Genomic DNA, 19,856 nt, shown 5'->3' on the forward strand with positions numbered 1-19,856 from the left:
TCTTCCCCTGAGTAAGCCAGTGTGTGATGTGGTATCGAGAATAATAGTTAACTAGACCTCGGATTCTAGGTTTTTAACCTATTTTTTTTTTCCTTTACAGGTATGTAAGAAATAATAAGTTATGTCAGCGTTTCGTTAAAAAACTGAACAACTGGATGAACTTTTATAGTAATAAATAAAACCTATTTTGCTTGTTAGAACCTATTTTAGGTATATGAACCTAAATCAAGCCTTTTTTTAGGTTTTTAAAGGTTTTACAGGATTTTTATATCACACAGAGGCATTTGTTTTGTTTAGTCACGAAAAAATTCAATGACGAATGTGTTTGAAACGTACTCTCTGACGATTCCCCTTCCTCCAAGTCCATGGTGATTTTTCAAAGCTCTAAACAAAGCAAAATGTCTGGTGCCACTGTTACCTGTACAATACAAAGTAGTCTGATCTGTGTGGTCTTGCTCACTTTAGCGTCACTTCGGTACTTTCTGGAATTCACGCCTTACAAACTAACATTTCAGCCTTGAAGTTTGCACCACTGACTATGTTTTTGTTGAAAGATTATTTTCAGCATATAAGAGGATCCTCACAGACAAAATTGCGGAGTTTGACTGTGGATAACATGAAAAAAGATTATTGCCTAACTATACGGCGAAGAGTGGATTTTTATAGCAAATTTCCAATGGTAAGTTCTGCCATCGCCGTAGGGTTAGGCAACACACATAACGTTATGCAAGAGAGTGCGTGTTTCAGGATATAGGTGTCCCATTTTCATTGGCGGTGACTTACTTAATCAGTATTTTTCAGGAATTTTGAACTATTTTAAGTTTTTTGAATCTACTTCAGGATTTTTCGAGCCTAACTTGAGATTTTTAGGACCTATTTTAAGATTTTAGGGCCTATTTTAGGATTTTAGGACCTATTTTAGGATTTTAGGACCTATTTTAGGATTTTTGGGGCCTATTTTAGGGTTTTTAGAACCTAGTTTAGGATTTTTAGGGTCTATTTTAGGGTTTTTAGAACCTAGTTTAGGATTTTTAGGGCCTATTTTAGGATTTTTAGGACCTATTTTAGGATTTTTAGGACCTATTTTAGGATTTTTAGGGTCTATTTTAGGATTTTTAGAACCTATTTTAGGATTTTTAGGGCCTATTTTAGGATTTTTAGAACCTAGTTTAGGATTTCTTTGGCCTATTTTAGGTTTTTTCGAACCTATTTTAGGATTTTTAGAACCTATTTTAGTGTTTTAGGGCCTATTTTAGAATTTTTAGAACCTAGTTTAGGATTTCTTTGGCCTATTTTAGGTTTTTCCGAACCTATTTTAGGATTTTTAGAACCTATTTTAGTGTTTTAGGGCCTATTTTAGATTTTTTAGAACCTAGTTTAGGATTTGTATGGCCTATTTTAGGGTTTTAGAACCTAGTTTAGGATTTGTATGGCCTATTTTAGAACTTTTAGAACCTATTTTAGTGTTTTAGGGCCTATTTTAGAATTTTTAGAACCTAGTTTAGGAACCTAAGAGCACACTTTTTAGAACCTAAAAATCCGAGGTCTATTAATAACTTTACAATGGATTACTTAGATCTTTGATTTCAAGTAAAGGCAGTTTGCAGTTTTCTTGAAACATTTATCAGCCAATAATATCTTAACACTTCACAAAAGCTCATGGTATCTTGTACACATTCACCATAAAGAATGTACCGTTTGGTTCGCCCATGAACCCCTCGTAGAAAGGATGGTACGTGCTGGCCATGGCCCACACTTGCCGGAAGTTATCCACCACGATCTGGCTTACGGCAGGCAGAACGGTGGCGTTCTGGAGGCAGATGAAGTGAGTCTCTGCCTTTATCGGTTCCTTAGTGTCCCACCGAACCACGACGTGGTCCCACAGGTAGAAGTAGTAGACTCCTCCCTTCACGTCAGCTGCTAGACCGGAGGAGGGGCCTAGCTTCTCGCCAATCCTAACCACCGCGCTGGGATCCATATCGAAAGGTCCGTTGGCTGACCTGAGGAACTTGGTTTCGATGCTGAACAGGTCGTGGGTCTTGTAGGAGGTGAAGTAGAGAAAGTCGTCACGGCCCATGAAAGGAACCAAGGATATGTCGAACATGGCGTCTTTCATGAGAGGATGGTCCAGCCTCCACAAGAAGTCTTCCCGGAACGTATAGATGATCAGTCCGTTTCCTCCAAAGTCACTTATAAACGCCTGCGGTCCTCTGGGGCCAAGGATATCCAGCTCGATTCCTTGCAGAGTGCTCTTCTCGGTGACAACTTCACTTAGATCGACCCTGAAGATCTCCGTGTTCCTTCTCAAGTCGAAGACCACCAGCTTTGGGGCACACCCAGCCTCTTTGTTGCCTGCATCCAGCACCCACAGCTTCCCCCGAGGGTCTATGGCCGTTCCGGGAACGGACTGCAGCACCGTGCAGTTTCCTTCCTTCTGGAAATTCCAGCTAGGATACGGGTTGAGGATAGGAGAGCGAGTCCAAAGTTCTGGAGGCCACTGGATCTCTGCCAGGGTCGCTGGAATGCCTTTGTTCCATCTAGGGATGCTGAGGAACATCCGGAGCCTCCAGGAGGACGTCTTCCAGACGATGTTGTTCTCTGGAATGTACTCCTTGCTTTTCAGCGCTCTCTCCTTGGCCTCCTTGCTTGGCCAGGAGAACTGAGGGACCTTCCATGTGACGTAGTATTCTGCCAGGGCCAAGTCTACCAATAGGAGTAGCAGCCGAAGTCTCATCGTCATCTAGAAAGAAATAATACATGTTTTTAAAAATATATTCAAGTACTGCCGTGATGGTAAGAGGCCTATAGCAAGGCCAAGACGAAGATGGAGGGATAACGTTGAGATGGACCTAAAGGAAATCGGTAAGGATGGAAAAGATTGGATTGATCTTGCCCCGAATAGGGACAGATTGAAGGCTTGTGTTTCTGCAGCCATAAACCTTCGGGTTTAAGAAGACTAGAGAGCTAGTTAGTTATATTCAGGTACTGTTACACTCAGACTCTTGAATCTGTGAATCAGTGGCATGCCTAGAAATTTCGAAGGGGAGCTACGTATACTTTTTCTTAGTAGTCAGCCCTCATTCTACCATCTTGTCTTGGCTTTGACTTTCTTTTTTAGGAATATTGTGGCAAAGGGGGTTACCACTGCTGTAGAGAAAGATCGCGTACAACGGCAAAGAAGGAGAAAAGCGATTGGGCGCTGCTGAAAGCGGGTAGCTGCAGTTTATCGTATTTAGGAATATTTCAGTTATATCTGACTGTCTGAAGAATATCTTGAAACCTTACTATCACTACAACTTTGGGAAACTTAAAATTCCAGTAGCATGTTACCAGAATATAGTCCTACAAGAAAAAGAAGAAAAATGGTTAAGAATAATAATTAAAATATAAAATATACTGTGCATCATGTTCACAGTAGAAAAAAATGTGATTTTAAAATGATTCAACTCTGCTTGGAAAACATCGTTACTAACTATGTAATCACACATTATTCTAAGTAAAAATTACAAAATATTTATGATATCTCGTAAAGAAAATAATTACAGTTTAACTTTTCTTGCTTTCAATGAAGCAAAGTCGTCAACAAGGGTCAAGGATCGAGTAACACCTTGAATGTGATCTTTCTCTTCTTACCTCTGCCAAGTGTAAATTTCAGACTTTGTTGTCTTCTCTTTTTTTTTTAATGCTTGGAATGACGCGCTCTGAGTATGGCGCTCTAGGCTTCAGCCCCCTTAGCCCACCCCTCGCTACGAGGCTAATGGGGTTATTACTACAGTCTGTCTCGGGATCTATGGAGCAAGGTAGCGCATAACTGAAGAGAAGGGGAGGAAGCGAGTAGGCGGAGCAAAGAAACAGTGCACGTTGCTGCAAACGGCTAGTAGCCGCAGTTACGTTTTCTCCTCCATGAACGCCCTTCCCCTCTCAGGCGTTCCTTTGTCCGAAGTGTAATTACCCTATATAATTACTAGATCCCGGATTTGTGTGAATACATATTCTATTCCTTTCTAGGTACATACCTTTAACAGGAAAATATCAACGAAATATATAACTGACATGATATTGCGTAAGCTTTATGTTAAATATGTTTTATTTGGCAGGATATTACATATTTTACATATTTGCTATTTTACTTTACATAAAACAATATATTTAGGTAATTGTTTACTATCTTGATCCTTTTTTCTGTATTTTCGATCTCTGAAACATCATGAAGAAAATTTGTAACTCGTGTGTTGTCATATTTTCTAATCAATGAGATGCATAGTGCTTACAGTCACCTAAAATTGACTGCTAAGTCGAAAGACAGACTGAAAAGAAATATATTTTCATTCGACTGTTCTTTCTGTAGATGCTTTTCTTTTTTTTTTTTCAATTTCATTTGCGATGTGAATAGTAATCAATAGTTGACAAAATTGGTTTTTTAAATATCTACACATTGTTGTGGTTTTTTTGAGTTTATAAATTTGATACAAATTTTAATTTGAACAATTTATGTCCTTAAAATTATGTTGAAAATGTTCAAATAAAATAAATATCTACCAGAATTCTTGAAATTGCTTGGATACTCGATTATCATTTATATCTCATATTCTTTGATACATATTTAGCTACATAACCTTTTGATAATACATATTTAGGTACATATTTTATCAGTTATTGTAACATACTTATGTAAATATTTTGTACTTTGATATTACATAAAAATCCTTGGTCTAATAATCGCTTTACTCAAATAACACGATTTGAACGAGTTTCTTATTACATTTGGACGCACAAAGTATGTCTTGTCAAGTTTTGTCTATTTATTCCATACCTATTTTTACTCAAATAACACAATTTAACCCATTCAGGCAAGATCTTTTATTATGTTTTGGACGCACAAAGGGTGTTTTCTCAAGTTTTACTTTTTATTTTACAAGTGTTTGTATAATTTTGTATTTATTGCGTTTTTGTATCCCACATTCACTAATTTTTAACTTAGAGTTTTGTTTTTTATTTAAATCTTTTCAAAAACACTGAAGAGAAAGTAGTTTTGGCTAAAAGTTATTTTATAGTTTACGGTTTTCTGATTTTTACTATGCTATTTTTAGTTTTGTTTTTCTATATGTATTTATTTAGGTCAGGTTATGCCTGCTACGTAGGAAAGTTTGTTAATTTTAGAGTTTGCTGAGTATTTTGTTACTCTAATACTAGGTAAAAGTTTTCTAAATATATGCAGTAGGGCTCTATATATTTTGGAGATGATGCGATCAGCACCACTCTCCATCTGCTTTTTATCTCAGGTACCCAATATTATTGAGGCTTAGTATATTCTAGAGCCTATTTATGCAGGAGAGAGGGCTTGAAAATTTCGATCTCAGATAACCCATAACTATCTGTCAGAGTATTTTAAGGATATTTTATATTTATTATGTGCCACTAGAATATCAAAGCTTGCTTAATTTTTATGTCTGTAACGCTGTTATTGTATTTTTAGCTAAGGCGTACTGGATAAAGTACACGAAATGTAACATTTCGACTATTTGCCTTTATACGAGGCCAAACGTTTACTGTACCGAACATTATTATTTGTCTATGAGGACTGAAACCCCTTTACCGAGGGGTCCATATCTGGATGCTTACTAATATTGTTTATTTTTCCCCTTAAATATAACAATTTAACAATATAATAACAATACGAAGTTAACAGACGGCTTAGGGGGCCTAGGTTCACTTATATCCCTTTTCAGGGTACTTTTGAAGTATTACTGGCTTTTTTGAGTGACTGAAGAATTATTTTTTGTGCGTCAATACCTGGGTTATTTGCAGTTGTTATATTATACGAGGTTTATTACTAAAATACACTTACTGAAGCTAAAAGCTTAGGCTGTAACTAGGGACTTAGCATGCATATCGACAATTTATAGGACAACACGAAACTTACAGAGAATTGTAGGTGACGTAGGACCACACGCCAGAGCCTTGTTGACCTGCAAGAAGCACTTAAAGCTAATTCTACGGGGAAATGAGGTTGATTTTTTACTGTTTCACAAGAATGCTATCTTTTATACACCCAATATTTGCTTTTTCAAGTAACTACATGCACCAGAAGCACTTATAGGCCAACTCTAACTAGACTTCGATTTATTCTATATCAGGTGCTAAATTTATAAAGAACTATGATTGTCTATATTTCTGAGAAAGTACGCAAAAGCAGATTACCCGATTAAAGTATCTGAAAAACAGATTTTTCTATGTAAGTATATTTTTATTGACTGGATTATTTAACAGATCAAACAGGAAGGCTGCAAAATTTATTAAATGTAGTTCTATAGTATAGGTGGTTTCAGAGATATAAAAAGAACAAATATAAGATTTCGCTTTTTGCTTCTGAGATTAATCGCGACGTAAAGGATAAATGGCGAGGAAATGTAACGGAGGAGAAACAGTCCCAAAAGGTATGGGCTGCATATAAGTTAATACCACAGAGATATTACAGTAGGTGTAGGTTCTACCACCAGAACTTTTCTATCATAATAATACTGGTTATGCTGTACTGTTAGCTAAAGATGCTGATATTTGAGAAACTTAAAAGCTTATTTGCAAAATTTGAAGATAAATAATAATCTGTTAGACTGTAAACATATTTTATATCCATTCTGCAAAAGATCCAATGACAAAATTTAAAAATTGTAACTGCCCAGACAGGGACTCGAACCCTGGACAGATAGGTTAAGAGCAGGCGCGGTTGGCCTTATAGCGCACAGGATCAGTGAACCCCCAGTAATATACGGCATTTACCTTGAGAATGGACAATAAACATTGTCTTTACCTTTTGACAATTTTTCGCTAAAATTTATCCACAAGTAGTCATGTATTTGTGTCCGTAACACGGCAAATTCTTTTGATGAGAAAGAGAAACCGCGAGTCGACCGCCCTCGTGTAGACCCTCAGCTGATCCCCCACAGGAGAGCTCTTGCCATAGGGAAGGTTCGGGCGGCAGGCAGAAGCTCGGGGTAGCTATATGGACAAAATATATGGCAAGGGATACTGAGGAACCTCGATCTCCAACCAACGGTCATGCGCAGTTCGTGCTCTCTCAGAAGCCGCAGCAGAAGCCAGAAGGCACCGTCCTCGCTGCGAGTTCCTCCCTTCCAGTGTTGCCCTGTGAGGTTCAAGTTTGAAGCGCATTCGTTACATATTCAATCTTCTCTGTTGAATCATTTTTGTACCGAACTTCTTGGCATAATTGCAAAATTGTGGCAGAGAAGGATGAGTAGAAATGAATGAGAGCTGGAATTAGACACGATGAATTAAAATAAAATAAATACATTACTAAAATAACTCGTGCATGCATTCAGACTTTTTCCTTGAAGATGGAAACACTTCGGATATGTGAAAGTAAAAGAATGGCGCGATCTTAGACAAGAAAGGAAGACGTGACAAACTCTGTCGGTGTCAATGTTTCAAGGTTGTAAGTTTTCGAAGTACTTGGATAGTTGTTGCAAAGTATTGATGCTCCAAAGGATGTTACGTCATTTGATGCAGTGTAGGTGTTGCTGTCTGCGCAGGTAAGAAATGACCGCTAAAATGCATTCAATTAACGGAAACATACCCTCTCATCTGTTGAAAGAAAATTAGAGACAAAGCGTGTGCTGGTCGACCAACTCCAAATTTGAAGATAGAAAAAAAAGCAAGCTGTAACATTCCAATGAAAGGTTCTCAGGTTTCTAGTACGCATATGCCATTGGTTGCCATTTCCATTTAATAATTGTAGGACCATTGTGATTAGTCGTTTGATAATTGCAGGCATGGAGGTCCGGAAAGGGAAAAGGGGCCACACCCGCCCGGAAAATTAATGTCAACCTAAAACTATTTATTACACACATATAATTTCATTTCAGTCACAGTAATTTATGATGATTATTATGAAGACGTTGCAGGGACTGAAGGAGTGTTTTTTGAGAGAACAGTACTATTACAAGGGAAAATGTGCCTCGTTTCTCCCCCTAGAAAAAAATGATCTTGCTTCCCATCCCTGGAACAAATCCTGAGGACGTCCATGATGCCCATAAATCCCGAAATTTCTTTCATAGATGCACAATTTATTGTACTTAGTTTTAGTCCTAAATTTATATGCACACCTCTACTATGAAACCTCATTCTATGAAAAAATTATGTACCAATCTTTTAAGCCCCCCCCCCCCCCATCCCTTTGTTTCCCGAAGAAAGTCTATTTGCGGAAAATGAATATGTGTCATATGACTTCGGTGAACCCCCAGGAAAATAATCCACGAGCCGCGCCTGGTTAAGAGCCTAACGCTATACCAACTAAGTATCTGGGCACAAGGTATTCTTGTCTTGAAAAGTTAGTTATGTTAAGAAATATATTGAAACACTTGAGAACACTCTTGGTCTGGATCGACAGAGAAGGAGACAACGTTTCCAAATTTTTACAGACTGGGTGTATTTTTCCACTATAGAGACCTTTACTATATGTAATTCGAAACGCTAAAGTTCAGCTAGCTTTCAAAATTGAGGTAAAGATTGTGTTTGGCGGCGATATTAACAAGTTACACTTATATCCAGTTACGGACAAATAAAGCTGAAACTCTCAGATTTACTGTACTAACCAAGTTTTAGTAACATTTTCCTTCACTATAGTACAAATACCAAAGAAATAGGCATATTTTATTTATAATTTGACAAAATGTACTAGTATTTAATTCACAAAGTTAGGTGAAAAACAGTATTTTTTTTAAAAAAAATATTGTTACTGTCTTCAAATTTTATGTTTTTATGTTATTTACCAGGTCTTATGATCTATACTTGATAAATTATTAATTAAATGTGTAATATAACAACTATAGCAACTAGTTTACACTGTTTGACATCCTTTAAATAACAAAAGAAGGAATTGTTTGTTTAGCATTTTTACTACTTTATAGTTATGTAAGAAAATAAAGCTATTTATTTTTAGTTTAACTTAATTTTAACGAATTGTTACTAGTTTATATACCAAAGTTTTGTTATTTAGAGTGTATGAAGGTGTATAATGTTAATATTTGTACCTATTAGTGCAACTAACAATTATATTTTACACACAAAAGATAATATTTACAGTTAAATTACTTGAAACTAATATTTTATAGTACTTGAATTTTTCAGCACTAGTGAGTAGTCTACTTTAATGCATCAGAAAGTGTCTTAATTTTCTATTACGCATGCTATTTTGTGCTAGTTTTAATGTATTTCTAAGGCAAATTGGTTTAATTTTCTGCTTATAATGCAAAGTTGACACAGTTTTCGCACAATGCAGTGTACATTTGTTATATTCACTACTTACAAACAAAAAAATTATGCTTATTTAATGTATAACTAACTAACTAACTCTCTAGCCTTCTTAAACCCGAAGGTTTATGGCTGCAGCAACACAAGCCTTCCATCTGTCCCTATCCTGGGTAAGATCAATCCAATCTTTTTCATCCTTACCATTTTCCTTTAGGTCCATCTCAACGTTATCCCTTCATCTTTGTTTTGGTCTTCCTATTGATCTCTTACCATCAGGTTTCCCAACAAGAATCCTGTACATTTTTCTTTCCCCTCCCATTTGTACAACATGATCTACCCACCTAAGTCTTCTTGATTTAATCATTCTAATAATATCTGGACATGAATACAAATTATGTAGTTCTAAATTATGTAACCTTCTCCACTCACCTGTCTCCTCATCCCTTTTAGGTCCAAATATTTTCCTAGGGATCTTATTTTCAAATACTCTCAATTTATGTTCCTCTTTCAATGTAAGTGAGCAAGTTTATTTAATGTATTTAACTTCTATTTCTTGTAATTAACAAACAAATCTAATTACTATGACATGTTAAAAAGCTTATACTGTAGTTACTATATCTTTCTCTATCAGCTTATTTTCAAATTAATATTATTAAGTATTGTCTTTGATTTATAACTATATTGCTATTTTTATCAAATTATGTAAGAGTACACACAGACAAACATATGCGTACACACTTTTACGTACATAGATATGCCTTTCTTCAAATATTTTAGTATGAAGATTGCACTTTAGCTATTCAAGCAAGGATAGGAAAGGTAGGCTTTCTGAGAATTTGTTGCAGGTTTTTGTTTTTCAAGTACAGATGAGAACTGAGCTGGGAGACTGTTTTGAGTAGGGTTACCAGATCGCTGTAAGGGAAATGTAGGACATGCTGTCCCAAAATGTAGGACATTAAGTCAAAATGTAGGACACAAAACATTCTCAATAAATAATACATACTTCTATAGAACACTTTAGAAAGTAGTTGAAAAGTGACATGTTTCAGTTTAAAAAAAATGAATTCTTGATGAATTTTTAAATGCAAAATTTCAAAACTTTCAATCATACTAATCAATGCACCTCTCACTACATGATTTAAGCAGTACTTCTCAGAGGAGACAATTTTTATCAAACTTTCAGGTTTAGCCAAACTATGTATATTTATGTTAGAGTGGACAGTCAAACACTTTGAAATTATATGGACCAGTACCAAACAAACATTTTACAGACTTCATGAAAAAATAATTTCTCTCCTGAGTCTGTTGTACTGATGGTAATGAAAGTACTCTCTCAACATTTGAATTATGACCTGTAATGGCAAACAAATATTCAGCAGTTATCGTAATTGAAGTTTTTATCTTGAGTAGTGTCCAGGGTGTCTACCAAAATAACACAACCAGAATTCTTGCCTTTTTCTGGACTTTTCTATACCTTTTTTCCGTTTTTCTTAATGTCTATTTATTCGACCCCTACTTAGATAAAGTTGAAAATTAGTAATTAAGAAATTAAATATTTATTTAATGAAAAACCCTACGAAAGAGCCAGTTAAGATGAAAACTGAAGCTGAATTTAAGAAGAGAATTAGATCTGCTTTCTCGTATTAATGCATCCTGAACTGTGTTTAGCAGACAAGCGAGGCTTTGACGTCTGGACTCACAGCCAGTATAATCTTATGTGGGGCTTGTGTCGGTTGTCTCTATATGTTTGTGATTGTCCCTTCATCCATCTTATCTTACCACCATTCATCCTCATCCCTGCGATTAACCAAAGGGACAGAAAAAAGTGAAGTAAAATAAACTAAATCAACCAATCAGTCATTATGATAGCAAAAATTGTTGACCACAAGAATAATTTATTGTATTTTTATTGACTTCTTGACCTACTTTTTGATTTCCTTACTTTTGCTTGACTTCCATGACTTTCTTGACTGGCAGACACCCTGAATAATTTTGTTCTCTATACTCCTGCTTTACAATCAAATTATATTGAATATTGAATAAGAATGGGCAACACCTTTTTCCATCAGTATAAACCCTAAGGCAAGAAATTCTGCTCAGGCATTGAACAGTGACGTTATCAGAAAGTGGTCCCAAAACTTTGTTCATTAAGTGCTTCCGTTTTCATGTTTGTTTAATAGCAGGACAAACTTTTTTTCCTTTTTGGGCAATGACTCAATGACTGAATCAAAATAAATTTCACTATTGAATTCGGAAACATAGTCCATAGACTTGTAACTTGCATGATTTCTTTCTGTTACCTATTTTCCTAATTAATATTATGTGACGCTCAAAATGTAGGACATTTATGATATTTTTCAAATTCCTCCCGGACGCTGGACATAAGGCTAAAATGTAGGACATGTCCAGGAAAATCCGGACGTCTGGTAACCCTAGTTTTGAGCCTTTTCATGAGAGTTGCATGTGAACTGTATGCAAATTGAGCACTATTGACTGTGCATGCTTCTAAGTTTTGCTGTTATTTTCCATCAACTCTGTGAGACTGTAGATAGTTTTCTCTTTTCAGGTAGTTTTTTATTTAATGTATTTGTATATGTTTTGGGGACTTAGCAGTTTTAAGTTATGAGGCAGTTTGTTGTAGAATATTTTTACCTGATTGTTTTGAGATATTGTGTGTCTTCTGTTCTACTTGTAATTATTTTTCCTCCTTGTATTGTGTATTTGACTATATTTTGCTCAAGTTCGTAGTATTTAGAATAATTGTTATTGACTTGTAGATGTAGGGAGTAATAATCCTTTGCAAGATACCCTATACTTTAGTCTGAACATTATTCTTAGTGCTCACTTTTGTAGCCTTAGTATTCTGGTAGTATTATTAATGTAGAGGTAAATTAGTCTGTAATGTAGGCATTTTTCTGATAAATTATACTCACTTAGTCGTTTCTGCAGGTAGAAGTTGCATGATGGTTTACTGCTGATGATGCTAATTTGCTCCTCTCATGTACTACGTATGATGTAGTTTACTTGAGTAATTGGATTTTTGTACTGAAAATAGGATTGGTTGTCTATCTTATTCCATGACTTGGCAGGATCTAGATATATTGTGTTTGCACTTTATGTTTCTCTAAGGTTTCAGCTATGTAGTTCATTAACTATGCTATGGATGTGACACAATTATACAAAAAACTATTTCCCTATTTGAAGGAATGGTTTCCAAACGGTGCGTATTGTAGCTGCTGCTTTGAACGGTGACGCATCTGCAGAGGTATTCACAGCGAAACAACTGGCTTCGTTTAAATACGCAAAGTTGCCAACTTGTGATGCACGCCTTCACGGACAATCGTCACTCTTTCACAACTGACAACCTTAGGATGATATTCACCACCCCTTGCAATGCAAACTTATAACGGTAGGCAGTTTTTCCTTCCTCTTTTTAAAATTTTTGTCGCGTATTTCTTTTATTTTTAAGTGCATATTTTCACTATTTCAGCGCATAAATACATAAATAAATATTTTTTTTTTACCACATAAAAATCCGCCGGCATCCATGGCGCTACGATTCCAGGGGTCTCGGGTTCGAATCTCGGCCTAGGCATGGATGTTTGCGAGTGTCAATTCATCAATTTCATCATGCCATCACTCATCCCCATCTTCGCAAATTAGCTAAAAGTGGCACAAAAGGCGAAGTAAAATGAACCAAATCAATCACATAAAAATCCATGCCTACTACTGTATAGGGCAATCCACTGGAAGAAAGTGTCTTCGCTCAAACTCCAGTTTTAGCACTATACTCTGTCCCAGCTAACTGTGGAGCAGGCAAGTCTCTGCGCAAGTAGTGACGCGAGACGGCTCCACCAATGAACACGTAAGAGAAACGAAATTGGGTGGAGTGGGGGGGGGGGGGAATGAGTGTAGTTACCAGCCTTCTCAGCAGCTTCTACTGCTTCGCTCTGCAATATGGGAAAATTTGTTGTGGCCGATTACTTATTCCGATAGTCGCATTGGATATTGATATTTCGAAATTTCGAACCGTTTCCCGTGTGGAAATGTTTGAAAATGGACGATTTTCCTCACGTAAAAAGTGACGCTTTTGAACTTTTGCGGGACTTCAGCGCCCTCTTCTGCGTGTCGTGGGAGAATGACGCTAGGTGGACGTCATTTACCATGGACGGACGCACTGAATGATATATAGTTCCGATTTCCGCCACATTTAGTTTGGCCGCCATTTTGGAATTTTGCCATTTTTACACGAAATACCGAGTTTCTGAATTTTTGGTGGGAAAACCGTTGAAGATAGGTATAGGGAAAGGGGGGGTTGGGAAAGTTGCCCAACATGTCTCCTGCATGCTGAATTTTTTTCGTTGTTGCAGTGTCGACCGTATGGCGCTACGGTCGTTTTGATGTATAGCGTGCAGGTTCAGCTGAAGACGTCAGCACGTTGTTTGCTGGGCTCCATCTACTTATGTACTCGTGGCTTCTCTGACGCCATGCGCGGCCTTGATCCACAGTTAGCTAAGACAAGGTATACAACTTCCTGTTTATAGGCTCACAACATGTATCTAAATGGAGTTATCCCTTAACAATGTCATGTACGAAAGAAATGAATAGGTGTGTGGCAGTAGGACGTAAAATGCTATCAGGGCTAAATAATATTTCACACATATCCCTTCATGAATTTCATCAAGATCTAGGGCCCTGAAGTTATTGGTGTCAATCTGCCAGACGTGAAAGTTGCAAGCCAACAAACAGCAGTATTCTCTGTAGTAATCACTACGGGCCTGTGGAATCTCGAAATGTCGGTACTGGTACCGTACCGGAAAGGAAGTTCCGATCCCCTACTTCGGCAAATTATTTCCCATTTCGGGGACCCAGAAAACTGAGAAATTCAAAATGACAGTGTTCAAAACGGCTTTTTTCGATTATTTTCTGCGCTATAAGCAGTGATTTATCCACAGACTCCTAACACCCTCCAATTTTCCTCGACATCCCCTAAATGTTTTCACAAAGTCCCAATTTATGGTTATTTTGGCTCTACATTTACCCTTACACCCCACAAAATGAAAACTTCTGGATGAACCTCTGGCTATAAGTCTCTGAAATTTCTTCAAAATAGCAGTTTTTATTCCACAAATTCCAAACATTCACTTGAGAGGGAAATAGTGTGCAGAATTCGAGATGTAGGAAATTTTTAATATTTCCCGTACCGAAAATTTCCCGATTTATTCGGAAAATGACCACTTTTTCATCTTGAACGTAAGGACTTTACAACTTTCTCGTCCTGATATGAAACACAATTGTAGGCATCCAAATATTTATATGCTGTAAGCTCCTGTCTTGTGCAGACACCAGTACTTTTAATTAAATATGTATAAATATGGCACGGGCAGTAACGGATGTCATTCTTGAATAATCCCTCATTACTTCTTAATCGATCATCCAATGGATCTGGAAAACCCTCTATTTTGTCAAGATATGTGTCTTCTTCTCATCATTGGGTGCTTTTATGTGATACATTTCATCTGACACACTACACAAATAGATTTTTATAGAGGCACAAGTAAGCCTACGGTAACATTTGCACCGAATCGGAAGTTGCTGCGCTAACACATAATCGATTTCTCCATTCGATTTGCATTTATTTACTCCTGGATAGTCCCTACCCTATGTATTCAACCAGACCGATACTTGACTCCCAAACTTCAAATTCATGCAGCACAGTGCAACATAGAAGTATTTTCATTACGTAGCAATAGATGTCGTTATGAGCACTTGCAGCCGCTCTGTCCTCTAGTGGCAACTGTGCGAACTTTCTGTATCGTGATAAAAAAAAAATCGAACACTGCTTTGAATAGTGGCGGAAGGACTTGAACAGCTGAGGAAAATCAAGCTAAAGACGGATAAAGCTACGTCACACTAACACTACGTCATCGGGGAGATCCTAAAATGTAAACTATGTAATAATAAAAATAATGACTGTGAGCCGACATGTTTCAGAAAATGTGTGTGCGTGTAACATGCAGATATCGCATATGCTGATGTTTTACTACGAAATTCGTATGCACATCTAGAAATAAATTCCGTTCCCCTAGATTCCAGTAATGTTACTCCCAAGCATGTTCCTAGTTTTTCTATTATAAAACAATAGCATCTGTTAAGGTTTAGCTATATAGAAAACTTGATCGTATCAGTATTACTTTCCTGCTAATAGAGGGCAGTAAGTGATGCTTAAGAAACTACATATCTTAGCATGCTAATTATAACAGAATTTTGTATTCGTGCTCTACAAAATTAAGAGCTAATTATATGCAGTAGTACAAAGATGAGTTTCAAAGTAATATATATATTAAAATCACATTTGTGTAAGATCAAACAAATATCTTACAATTACATGATCTTTGTGTTTGTACTTTAGTAATTGCTTGAAGAGACGATATTGTGAAGATATTAATATCTCCATATTCTCGGGTTCGCCGCAGAGTAATTAATACACCTAATATACGAAGGTCATACTGAAAGTAATGAGCAAGAAGTTTTCATGAACCAAGTTTTGCTTTTATTAAAGAAAAACATGCTATATTATAATCTACAGACTTTTCTTTGCTGTTCAACAAAGTCTCCATTTCTTTGCACGCATTTTTTCGACCTTTCTGGAAGCTTCAAAATACTCTTACGGTAAAACTCCGTTCCAGCTGCTCGCAGACCCTGACACACTGCTTTCTGTATGTCCTCCGTCGTCTGGTAGCGTTGGCCTCGTAAATGTCCCTTCACAAAACCGAACAGATGATAGTCGGAGGGTGCAGTGTCGGGACTGTAGGGAGGGTGAGGCAGAAGTGTTGAAGGATGTTTCTTTTCTTTCCAGGACGTTTATCCCGCAATGCACGATGGAGCTTGTGAAGTATTTGGATATAACGGCGAGCATTTATGGTTACCCCAGGTTCAAGAAATTCAACTAGAATGCACCCCTCTGCTTTATATTTTCATTCTTAATAGTAATTTTATTAATAATATATTGGAGGCCGTTTGTGAGGGACTGTTATTTTATACTCGTGTTTCCTTCTTTACAATGTTTGACCCATCTGCTAACACTGCTAGCATACATACAAACATCTCTATACATATACTGAATTCTATTCTGAATTTCAGCATCAGGAATTCCTTCTCTAACAAGGAATTCAATCACAGCACGTTGTCGAAACGAAACATCACTGTCAGCCATTTTTTAAAAAAACTGACCGCGCTCATATTATCAAAACTAATGACGTCACACTGTCTCGACGCGTTCAGTAATGACTATATTTTGCGATGATGTACTTTGTGTGCGTGTGTTGATGGATTCTGATTTGTTTTAAATTGTTGCTCATTACTTTCCGTATGCCCCTCATATAAATATAAATCATATAAGACAACGGATGGGTCGCTAATATATATGTTCAGAAAATATTTTTGAATCCACATAAATGGTTTCGTACATAAAGGTACAGCGTTCGAGGTGAAAATTATTTGTTAGAAAATGTTTGCTCAGTACTCGGGACTAACTAAAGTTGGGACGGCGAACTACCGGTGTCCAATCACAGCGCAGAACGGTTATTTTTACAAAATCCTGTTTTCCTGCTCGTTGCTTCGGGGAGGAGGATTGTAATGTTCTCGCTTCTTGCCCAAGCGGTGAGCGTAATTGGTTGTTTGATCGCGAGTTCCTTCGTAGGCAAACGCGGCAACAGAGGGTCACTGCCAGAAAGGGTCATTATTTTTTAAACACACTGTAAATAATGGCAAATAAAAGTTTTAATGATAAATATTACTGTGAATTCAAAAATGGCCGTATACTAACAATAAGTTGTACACGAGTGCAACAAAACTACTGTCCTGGTCGAATCTCGGCCTGAAGCATGAGTATTCATTGTGAGGGTCCCTTCATCATATCATCACTCATCCTCATCTTCGCGCCTAGCTAAAGGTGGCAGAAAAGCGAGGTGAAATAACCCAAATCAGTCAGTCACTGTTTTATAAACGAGACTTTCTGATTGATTGATTGGTGTTTTAAGTCCACTTTATACACAGTACGGTTAATTGGGACTGGACCTACGGTTTAAAATGGGATCACAACCACTATGGCCTCCACCGGGTATCGAACCCGGGACCCCTTGATCACAAGGCGAGGACGCTACCACTGCGCCATTGGGAAGGCCCAACGAGGCTTTCTGAAAATGATTGTTTACTCGTTTCTTCAGTTCGCATTGTCTGTCTCTTACGGTATTCTATTCTCATCAACCTTTTGTGTGAGTAACGTCACCGAGATTAGGAAACGAATGGATTTAGGAAGAGACAACTCCTCAATGTTTTCTATATATACTGTACTTTTCTCTACCCAATTACGATAAAGATTCTTAACTGAGAGATAGCGTCGTCGCCTTGTGATAAAGGGTTCCCGGGTTCGATACCCGGTGGAGGCACATAGTGGTTCATATCCCACTTTAAACTGTAAGGTCCAGTCCCGATTAGCCTTACTGTGCATAAAGTGGACTTAAAACACAAAATCAATCAATCTTAACTGAGAGTGAATATGAAAGAGGGGCTGTACTCTTCACCTGCTTGACCTTTTTGGTGACAAATGATTGATTCGTTGTCAGGAACAGATTGGGTGATTGGACTTATTTATTTTACTCATTTTTTGTAACTGTTTGCTAATGGCGAAGATTACAATGAATGATGACAGGATGAAAGGACAATCACAAACGCTAATAGACAGCCCCACAGAAGATTATGCTGGCTGTGAGTCCACACGCCAGAGCCTCGTTAGTCTGCAACAATACAGTCCAGGGTGTACTACGTGGAAGGGAGGTTGATATTTTGATGTATGTCTCTTGCAGGAGTCAGTCAGCCGGCCCCTGTGGCGGAGTGGTTAGCACATCGCGCTACGACACTAGGGGTCCCGGGCAGTAATGTGACGTGTAGGTTTACGTCTACATGCGTTATCTACACGTAATCTACGCGTAGATTACCTTGGGTTGTAGTTTACATAAACTACGTAGACAATCTAAAGTGCATTTTCAAGGTTTCATGAGAGGAAAGTGACATTTTCAACTGTGTTGGTTCCTAACGAAATGAAAATAATCTTATTTACAACAAAATTTATCTTCTCTTCTATTATCAACTATGGAAGAAGATAAACAGTATTAAAAAAACAACAACAGATGGCAGTCGTGAGGCAAGAGTGGTCTTTTTCCAATAAAACACTAGCATATTTCCTGTATTAAGTTTCTTCCTAGATGAGAAATTGTTCGAATTTGGAAGAAAGAGTATGAAAAGTTCTCCTCACACATCAGCAACTGATACGCATTATAATTTTCTTTTAATTCCACGGCGCCCTTTGCTAAGTTATCACCTTTCGCCATGTTGTTTACATAGATTACGTAATCTACGGGTATAAAATAGTCTACGTGTAGAATGTAGACTATCGTTATTTACGCGTAGACGCACATCACTGGTCCCGGGATCGAATCTTGGCCTGGGCATGGATGTTCCTGAGTGTCCATGCATCAATTTCATCATCAAATTAGCCAAGAGTGGCACAAAAAGCGAAGTAAAATAAAGCAAATCAAATTGAAAAAGTCAGCCCTTGCACCCACAGAAAGTGCATTGCACTCCCATGCCTTTGTATCCAATAGTTCCATACATAGAGCTGTTTCTCGAGGACCCGTAGCTTCAATTAATTGATTGATTATGTTTTATTTTACTTCCTTTTTGTTTGCCACTTTTAGCTAAGATGAGGATGAGTGATGATATGGTGAAATTGATGAGGGGACACTGACAAAGAATGCCCCGTCCCGAATTCGAACCCGAGTATCCTGGTGTCGATGCGCGCTGTGCTAACCACTCTGCCACGGAGACCAACCTGTAGATTCGAAAACGAAGGTAAAAGGTAAGGTAAAGTTCCCCGTGCACGTAGCACCGTACCATGAAGGCACATTTAGGGGATGTGTTGGTAGGGCCCCACACAATCTCAATCTCGGCCATATTGGAGGTGACGTGTTCATCACCACGCTCCAGCCGCCTTTACCCTCTTAGGTTACCCCCAGGTACCCATTGATTTGAGGCTGCGTGAGCCCCAGAGCCGCATTATGCGGGGACAAGACTGGAAAAGTTCCGACCTTAGATCAGCCACTGCAGGAATCGAACCCGGATCTCCCGCGATAATGAAGCCATAACGAATTAAGCGTTGCTAAGAAAAGTTATTCGCTTGTCCTCTACTCACTTCGAAACATTTGTCAAGTTGTACGGCGACACTCTGTATTTTATGGAGGGGGCAGTACCCCCCTGGACACTGTGCATTAAGTACCAAATGTGCATAATATATATAAACAAAGCACTCACCTGTCAGTACATGGCGTCCGTGCTATAAAAAGAAATCCACATTGCGGCAGGAAATAGACGAAATGTCAATGCATGGAGTATTGAACAACATGGATTCCATTGGGATTAGAAAAGAGCTGGGATTGTTATGTGGAATGCGTTGGCCTGTTTTCGTCCTGCTGAAGTTGTGACTTCCGTTTGTCCGTGTACATTCTTCAGGCGTCTTGAGGAAATGG

The 19,856-nt window shown here is 37.8% G+C and overlaps 1 protein-coding gene across 1 annotated transcript; it reads right to left on the bottom strand.

Annotated features, from left to right (window-relative positions):
- Positions 1-1,657: 1,657 nt before the first annotated feature.
- Positions 1,658-19,828, bottom strand: LOC145990525 (protein yellow-like). Its single transcript, XM_083126218.1, has 2 exons — positions 19,642-19,828; positions 1,658-2,740 (listed from the first exon to the last, which is right to left on the bottom strand). Exon 2 carries the CDS (start codon positions 2,738-2,740, stop codon positions 1,658-1,660), a length of 1,083 nt encoding a protein of 360 aa, XP_082982344.1. The 5' UTR covers positions 19,642-19,828.
- Between the last annotated feature and the right edge of the window lie 28 nt (positions 19,829-19,856).

Source organism: Lepisma saccharinum, chromosome 7 (assembly GCF_977018435.1).
Source record: "Lepisma saccharinum chromosome 7, izLepSacc3.1, whole genome shotgun sequence".
Lineage (NCBI taxonomy): Eukaryota > Metazoa > Arthropoda > Insecta > Zygentoma > Lepismatidae > Lepisma > Lepisma saccharinum.